The sequence below is a fragment of the Salminus brasiliensis genome, chromosome 17 (genome assembly GCF_030463535.1).
Source record: "Salminus brasiliensis chromosome 17, fSalBra1.hap2, whole genome shotgun sequence".
Lineage (NCBI taxonomy): Eukaryota > Metazoa > Chordata > Actinopteri > Characiformes > Bryconidae > Salminus > Salminus brasiliensis.
Genome location: NC_132894.1, coordinates 30,298,310 through 30,307,174, shown reverse-complemented (window position 1 = coordinate 30,307,174; position 8,865 = coordinate 30,298,310). Strand labels below are relative to the sequence as shown.

At 41.7% G+C, this 8,865-nt stretch overlaps 1 protein-coding gene across 2 annotated transcripts in view; it reads left to right on the top strand.

Annotated features, from left to right (window-relative positions):
* The first annotated feature begins 1,117 nt into the window (after positions 1–1,117).
* trip4 (thyroid hormone receptor interactor 4) overlaps positions 1,118–8,865 on the top strand; it is a 63,444-nt gene continuing 55,696 nt past the window's right edge. Inside the window, exons 1-10 of one of the 2 annotated variants that reach the window (XM_072660964.1) lie at positions 1,118–1,285; positions 1,673–1,848; positions 1,929–2,059; positions 2,156–2,374; positions 3,549–3,627; positions 3,734–3,842; positions 4,398–4,613; positions 6,739–6,865; positions 6,953–7,137; positions 7,296–7,420. In XM_072660964.1, the coding sequence (XP_072517065.1) occupies positions 1,203–1,285; positions 1,673–1,848; positions 1,929–2,059; positions 2,156–2,374; positions 3,549–3,627; positions 3,734–3,842; positions 4,398–4,613; positions 6,739–6,865; positions 6,953–7,137; positions 7,296–7,420 (1,450 nt within the window). In that variant the 5' untranslated portion in view covers positions 1,118–1,202. Of the gene's footprint in view, positions 1,286–1,672; positions 1,849–1,904; positions 2,060–2,155; positions 2,375–3,548; positions 3,628–3,733; positions 3,843–4,397; positions 4,614–6,738; positions 6,866–6,952; positions 7,138–7,295; positions 7,421–8,865 lie in introns of both variants that reach the window. The other variant, XM_072660963.1, reaches the window with a different exon arrangement.

The following is an 8,865-nucleotide window of genomic DNA, read 5'->3' as shown; positions in this document are numbered from 1 at the left end:
CTATATCTTACAAGAGAGTGTGTTTCCTCCATCTTCCCAAGGCTTGAGTTTGAGTAATATTTAGAAGGTATACATATAATAATAAATGCATTAATGCATTAGTATAAAATACAACAACCAAATGATCATATTTGCTACAACTGATCAATATTTGTTCTGCTACTTTTGGAGGATATTAGCTGGATGATATTAGTAGAGCTTCCATAGTGAAGTCAATACCACTACACTGCCATCTGGTGACGGCAAACAACAATAAGTAACACTACTGCAAGGAATTCTCATAATTACATAGTTTTACACTTTGAAATGATATTATTATCAGACATAACGTTTTTCTTGAACTTAAACTTAAACTCCGCTTTCAGTAATATAGTCCTACTCTTAATGCTTTCACAGAGCACTGTGGCTATATCTTTAACTAGCAATTTAATGTCTTTCCACAACATTGTTTGTGGAGTAAATAAGAAACATTTAATTGATTTTTTTTTTACCATTTCATTTATATATAATATATTAATATCATTTAATTTATATTTAGAATTGATTTCCAGAACCTTAAAGTTAATTTTCTGGTACTGCTCTGTTTATTTTCTACAGGGCAAACAAACAAAACATAATTAAACAAACAATAATTTTTTTATTTATTTTTAATTTAGAATTTCAGATTTAATGAATAATAAAAAAATAGCAATTTATTGTCTTTTCACATAATTTGTGGATTAAATAAGAAACATTAAATACATTTTTAACCAGTATGAATTTTTTTTATAAATGTATATTTATTTATTTTTAGAGTATATATATATAGAAACCTAGCTAAAACTTTTAATACATTATATTGATTAATATTTTAATAAATAATAATAAATAAATAATGCATTTAAGAAATAAATACTTCATTTAATACATTAGCTACTAATTTGAAGAAATAACGTGTTAATTCGAGGGAATGGTTAATAATAATAATAATAATAATAATAATAATAATATATACATTAAAAATAAAACATTATTTTCTCCCCTGATACTTTAGGGGCTCCGTGGTTTTATTTCTGGCAGGACTTTTATTTTGAACACAGGACCGAGTCGCTGTGCCAGCTGGCGGTGGTATTACCTGCTACCTGAAAGTTAGCTAGCTGGTCAGTTTTGCCTCCGCATCATTCCGCTTGACCTGCAGTTTCTCATGTAGCTCTTGGTCGTTCATGATGTCGGACTCTTTGCTCCGTTGGTGTGTCGATCAGTTAAATCATAATTTTGGTCTGGAGGCGAGCGACGACATTGTTCAGTAAGTATCTCTCTAGCCAATAACTGCGGCTGCTGTGTAGCCTAGCCTCCGGCTAGCCAGTGCTAGTCAGGTACTCTGATAGTAGCGCAGCCTGACAGCTCCACACCAGACCCCTTTAACCCCTTTACTTTACCACAGCTGGCTAGACAGCTGGCTAGTGCTGTCTAACTAACTAGCTAAGAAGCTGTCAGTGTTGTCAGCCTCTCTTAGCATCATTTAGCAGAGCTAGCTAGCTAGCTGTCTGGCTAACGAGCTAGTTATTACTGTCAGTAGCTACAGTGATTCAGTGCTGACGTCCATGAATGAGTACGAGCTGTGCCAGCCAGTGAGTTAGCAGTCAGCTGCATAGCTACACACCTCACTGCTAACCTTGTGTTTACATGTTAGGTATATTCTGTCCATCAACAATGCTGAAGAAATTGTGGAGTATGTGGGGGATCTCCTGCAAGGAACTGGAGGGAGGAAGAAACAGTTCATTGATGAGCTGGTGGAGAGATGGCAGCGGTGCCGGAGACAGGCTGATGCAGGACCAGAGCTGATCCTCATGAGAGACACAGTGGCCGGTAAGATAAGCTAGATGAGCAGGTTGCAGTATAAGCCCTGATGTTTGATGTTGTAGGTGTGACTTTGCCTCGCTCTGTAGACTGTCCAGATGTTTCAAAAGACACCCAGAAGAAATCGAAGCGCAAAGGAAGGAACAAGCAAGAGGTCCCCGCTTTCAGCCAGGCTGAGCCAGAGCCCGAGGCTGTAAAAACTCCAATAGACCTGCTTAAGGTGGGCCTGTGTCTTCTGACCTAGTAAGACATAGTCAATTCTGGGCTTCGGGTTCGTCTGAAGCCTTGTCTCAGCATGTGTTTGCTTTGTTTTTAGGCTCAAGAGAACAGCAGCTCGTCCTCAACGAAGAAGAAGAACAAGTTTGTAAATCTGTATGCCAAAGAGGGTCAAGACCGGCTCGCCGTCTTGCTCCCTGGACGCCATTCCTGCGATTGCTTGGCCCAGAAGCACAAACTGATCAACAACTGCATGACCTGTGGGCGGATTGTGTGCGAACAGGAAGGCTCTGGTCCGTGTTTCTTCTGTGGCAGTCTGGTATGTTTGGAAATCAGACACATGCTTTAAAAAGAAAGGGAGAGCAGAGCAGAGCTTGTTTACCAGTTGGGAAGTGATGCAGCCCGTCCAGACCACTTCACGCAGCTGAGGCAAACTCTGGGGATCATTAAGATTGGTTGGTGTGGCGCAACAGATAACACCACTGAGCTAAAACACCATGTGGGAGACTGGGGTTCGATTCCCGGTCTGGGTGACTGTGCTGCGCTACACCAATAAGAGTCCTTGGGCAAGACTCCTAACACTACACTGTCCCACCTCTGTAAGTCGCTCTGGATAAGGGCGTCTGCTAAATGCCATTAATGTAAATGTTAAGAGCTCAGCTGTTGGAATGTGCTATTTCTTTTGGTGTCCTTATTAAATTAAAGGCATACTTGATGATGCTTGCACATGTCTAGAGTAGTGCTTCTCAAACTGGTCTTCAGGGATCTCCAGGCACTCTGTATTTTTGCTCTGTCCTTATGTGTTGTGGGTTGGATTGGAGCACACCTTACTAGTCCTGATCCTGGAGATCTCTTCAAACCTAATCTAACATGAGCAATCCACATGGTTCTTCAGGAGTATCTGAATTCAATAGCTAGGTGTGTTGGAACAAACACCTCTGAACAAAGGTGGTAGGTAGACTTCCAGGTTTCCTTAAGTTTGAGAACCTAGAGCATTTTATCCATATTTATCCCAGTTTTAACATTTACCTGACGCTCTTATCCAGAGCGACGTTCAAGGTGACTCATATTTCAGAGGAGGGCCAATGTAGTGTTAGGAGTCTTGCCCACAAGGACTCTTATTGGTCCAGCGCAGCATAGTAACCCAGACCGGGAATCGAACCCCAGTCTCCCACGTGGTGAGATAGCTCACTGGCAGGTAGTGGTGTTATCTGTTGCGCTACACCAATCAACCAACCAACCAACCAAGGTTGGTGTATTTAGTTGTTTTTCTTGACCCTAAACATGCCTGATTCAAATATGTGGGTGAAAACATTAAAAGGTGAAGGACAGGGATTTATCCAGGACCAGGGTTGGCCTAGGGCACAGTGGCTCTTTTTCATATTGGTTGTATTGTATGAATATTTCATGTTAGGCTATTATAGTATTTTATCCTATGTAAGTTCCAGGCTACTGCAATGTCTATTAATGTCTTATGTAAATATGCATGTCAGGTGTGCACTAAAGAGGAGCAGGAGATCTTACAGCGGGACTCGAACAAAAGTCAGAAACTCAGAAAGAAACTCATGGGAGGTGAGAAAACCTTGGCATGGCCTACAGTAGGGTGATCTCTTACTTAATGTGGGAATTTCTCTTGGGCTGACACGAGTGCCGTGTTGTGTGTCTTCTAACCTGACAGATCGCACTGAAGATAAAGACTACCTGCCCCACCAGGAGGCCAGGATTAAGGCAGGCTTGGAGAAGGCTGTTCAGCACAAAGATAAACTGCTCGAGTTTGACAAGAACAGGTGGGCTACTCCTAAAGGCCAATGGATACTTCTGTATGTTGAATCTATGCTGTACCCTATGCTGTAGCCTGGCCCATTTGGTAGTGTCATATTTTCACCTTTGCTGGTGGAAATCCAGTTGGAAAAACATGGATCATGAATTGTGAGTGTGCTGATGTGAGAGACGTGGTTGCACATGACAAACTAGATCATCAAATCAACCTGCATTTCCTCATCTATCTCTCCTAGTGGCCTTCCAAGCATAGAAAATGAACTCGTTCTGTCTCTTCTGACGTCTTCTTTCTCGTTCGTTAATCCAGCTCCAAATGAAAATGGCTAACATCTATGCAAAAGTATAAACACTCCCAACAGCGTAGTCTCCAGTTAGTAGCTACGAAAGTCTAGTTCAAGTCCAAAGTCTTTAGGTGGTTGGGACACTAAAGCCCTGGGTATACGTAATACAGCAATCCATCTATGCCAGTACAATCCAGTGCTCACACAGTGTAACCCTGATTTCACGTTTAAAGAGGCTTGTTGATGACATTGGACTGTTTATCACTTCTTGCTCTTCCTCAGCGTTCGCCGAACTCAAGTCCTGGATGATGAATCAGACTATTTTGCCACCGACTCCAACCAGTGGCTCTCTCCGGCGGAGCGTGAGGTGCTGCGAAAGCGGGACGAGGAGCTCAGGGAGCTCCGTCATGCCTCCCGCAAAGACCGCAAGATTACACTGGACTTCGCAGGCAGACGGGTTCTAGAGGAAGGGGAGAACCTGACTCAGTATTACAACAAGTATGAGTTTTGTGCAAAAACCTTTTGGACCTTTTAATTTGACTAAAAAAAGAAAAATTAAATCAGAATCAGAATCAGAATCTCTTTATTTCACCAAGTATGTTACCCATACAAGGAATTTGTCTTGGTGAGAGCAACACGCATGACAAGTAACAAAGAAACACAGAACACGGTCTTAAACTAAAGGAAAATGACACTAAACAATAAATAGGGTAGGGGATAAATTAAAAAAAAGTAGAAAGTACTAAAGGTAATAAAGGTAATAAAGAGCTGAAAAATATATTTACAGAAAAGAAAAGGACATCTGTACAGGTGTGCAAATAGTCATAGTGCAAAATAGGCAGAGTGCAAATAACTGTTCAGTCCGGTTTGGTACAGTTCAGTTGTAAGTTTAGAGGTTTACAGTGGGAGGTGACCACTGTGATTGAGGAGCGCTACAGCTCTGGGGAAGAAGCTGTTAGCATGACGTGTTGTGCTGGTTTTGATGGACCGCAGTCTTCTACCCGAGGGGAGTGTCTGGAAGAGGAGGTGTCCAGGATGTGAGGGGTCAGATGTAATCTTGCCAGCCCGCTTCCTCGTCCTGCTGGAGTAGATCTGCTGAAGTGATGGCAGGTTACATCCTATGATCCTCTCTGCTGTCCTGATGATGCGCTGGAGTTTGGTTCTTTCTTGTGAGGTGGAGGAACCAAACCAGATAGTTATGGAGGCTGTGATAATGGACTCGATGATCGCTGTGTAGAACTGGATCATCAGGGTCTGTGGCAGGTTGAATTTCTTGAGCTGTCTCAAGAAGTACATTCTTTGTTGAGCTTTCTTGATGATGGAGATGGTGTTTTTCTCCCATTTCAAGTCTCTGGAAATGGTGGTGCCCAGGAACTTGAGTGACTCCACCATTGATACTGCAGTGTTGTTGATGTGGAGGGGGGGAAGGGTGGGTGGATTGCGTCGGAAGTCCACCACCATCTCTACAGTCTTTTCTGTGTTTAGCAGCAGGTGGTTGTTGCTGCACCAGGACACCAGCTGCTCAATTTCCTTTCTGTAAGCAGACTCATCACCGTTGGCTATGAGGCCCACCAGAGTGGAGTCATCTGCAAATTTCAGGATCTTTACAGCTGGATCTTTGGAGACACAGTCATTAGTGTAGAGGCTGAAGAGAAGGGGTGAAAGAACACAACCCTGAGGGACTCCAGTACTGAGTGTCCGGAGGTCTGAATTGTGCTTCCCCAGCCGCACCTGCTGTCTCCTGTCTGTCAGAAAATCCACGATCCACCGACACATGGAGTCTGGCACTGACAGCTGGGAGAGCTTGGCCTGAAGAAGCTGCGGCACAACAGTGTTAAAGGCCGAGCTAAAGTCCACAAACAAAACCCTAGCATAGTTTCCATGGCTGTTGAGATGTTGCAGGATAAAGTGCAGGGTCAGGTTGACCACATCATCGACAGACCTGTTAAAGACATATACAGTACGGTTAAAGATGTTTACTGCCTATGAATGCTTTAGAAACCCAAACCAGTGTGTATATATATATATATATATATATATATATATATATATATATATATATATATATATATATATACACGTTTTCATGAACACAGAGAATATTTTACAGAACTTGTTAGAACGTGTGCTCAGTTTATGCTTGTCCTTTGCAAATTCCAGTCCTTTTTCTTGCTTTGGCTGCAAGTCTGTCACCTCCCCACTCAACCAGCTTAAAGGAAGGCTTACTTTACCTTACATGCAGTCGATTAGCCAGGACATATTTGATAACTAACGTGCTTCTTTAGTTAAAGATGCTAGGATAATATATGGCCTTTATTTATTTGCTTCAAAAGTTTAGAGAAAAGCTACATAAACAAGTTTATTAAAAATGATGCAGTAAAGCAGCATGAAACATTTAAATGACTGATGAGGGGCTATAGTCTATTCCATAATCCTAAGCCATATTTGGCAGATTTTGCACACCCCAGTGTTCCAATTGTTGTTTACGTTTTACTCATGAAAATCCAAACAAAAGGCGTGACAGTAACAGCAAATTTCATAAAGAAAGGTCAAATTAATGTTTGGGTTGCCAGTTGTTGCGTCTCTCTGAAGAACTGTTGTTCATGCATGTTGTCCACAATAGGTTTGATGAGACGGTCAAGGCCATCAATACTGGATCTCTGGTTCAGGCACCGAAGAGCTCAGGCTCAACTGGCCGTCAGCACCTCAGGGAGCTGGTCAACCCCAACATTGTGCAGGCTGCACCACAGGTGGGGCTTTGTGCAGAATATGTCTGTTTCACTTTCAGTGGGCTTCCTGAGATTTGACATATGTTTGTGTATATGTGTTTGGATCAGTGGGTGGACATCGGTGGGGGTGATGCTCCACACAGGCCTCCATTAAAAGCTGTTGGAAGTGAGCAGAAGGCTGAACGCTCTAGACTCCGGCTGCAGGACAGAGAGCTGCAGGAGATGGTAGATGGGGGCTGGTGTCTCAGTATGCATCAGCCTTGGGCCTCACTCCTCACCTGGGGCATAAAGAGGTAATGTGTATTAGTTTTAGACCGATTGAGCTAAAAATAAAAATTATTACCTTTTTGATTCAAATATTAAAGTATGTTTCAGTAGCGATGCTTGTCCTTAGTGGTGGTAATGCTTGAAATGGAGATGTTGCTCTAAATATCCTTTATGGCTTTGTTAGAGTGGAAGGCAGGACGTGGTACACCTCCCACAGAGGCCGCCTGTGGATCGCTGCTGCAGCCAAAAGGCCCAGTCCTCAGGAGATAGCCCAGGTGGAGGCTATGTATCGCCAGATTTATAAGCAAGGTAGGAATTTATGTCAATCACAGTCTCATCTGCAACATCACCTGGAAGCGTAGCGCCGCTATAAGTGCTGAAAGTGGCTAGAGGGAATGTGTCATTTTTCTCAAGCAAGTCAAATAAATGGAGTAGTGTGACAAGGCAGGATTTACCACTGCGCCATGTAATGAATGCCACCAGTCACATCCTCTCCGAATTCCATAGTGAAATTGCATAACATCCAGACACGCTTGTGAAGCTGAAGAGAGCTGGGAGGGAGTCTGTCATTCACACCGAAGCCAAAACTGTACCAGTGTGACAATTCTTTGGGCTTTTCAGACTGCTCTGGAAAAAATGATGCACTACATTTGATTGCATTTGATTGTAATTTTCATTCAGTTAAAAAAATTAACCAATAAATATAATATTACATATGCAATCTATTAATACTAGAATTGCACAAAAACATTAGCACAATTATCCAACATGCAATGGGTTAAGGTCTCGAATTTGACGTCCAAAATGTTAATTTTTTTCCCCATATAACCATTTCTTTGTAGACCTACTTAAGTGGACATGCTTAGGGTCGTTGTCTTGCTGTGTGACCACTTCCAGTTAAACCCAGGGTTACGCTACACTGGTTTTAACCCTGATTCTCAGTATCAGACTCGAATAGTATATGACTCATATGAGTATACGACTCATTAATCTAGTAATCTACACTCGATCGCATGCTCTTTTAAAATATACGCTAAATACAACCAGATGGATGTAAGAACAATGTCATTCAAAACCTCTAACCAAATTGATCTTTTAAAACTCAAATGTTGTCAATTAACCTATCAAAAGCTTTCAAAGCCCTCACGCTGTCTGGTCTTTCCCAGATTGTTTAATAGTATAGTAATCTTGGTGTTTGTTACGTTTTGTGACGTCTTAAAAACGCAATAACAATCCTTAAGAAATGTTCTCTCTCATTATTCTGCCATTTAGCAAATTGAAATCATTTTGGTAATCCTAACTGACTTGAAACAGGACAGTTGTAGTCTGATTTAAGATCAGACAGTGATGAAAAACTCTATTCGTTAAAAATAATCGTTCATTAATCGTAATCGAGGTGTAATGTTCAGTTAATTGTGAAGTTGATTTGAGGTCATATCCTCCAGCACTAATTCACTGCATGTTTTGCCTAAACTATGCAGCTGTATTATCTATTAACATGTGAAGATCAGGTCAGTGTTGCCCAGCGTTCGGGATATTCCTAAATAAACGCTCTACACTGCACTGACACTTTTCGAGGACACTTGTATACTTTACCCACACTTGACACTTTATATACACTTATCCATTCGTGCTGCTACACTTCTTTCATAAGATAAGATAAGATAATCCTTTATTAGTCCCACAGTGGGGAAATTCTATGATCATATAGTGTGATCATATTGCTGCTCCTTTCTAAAGATTCTCTACTTTTC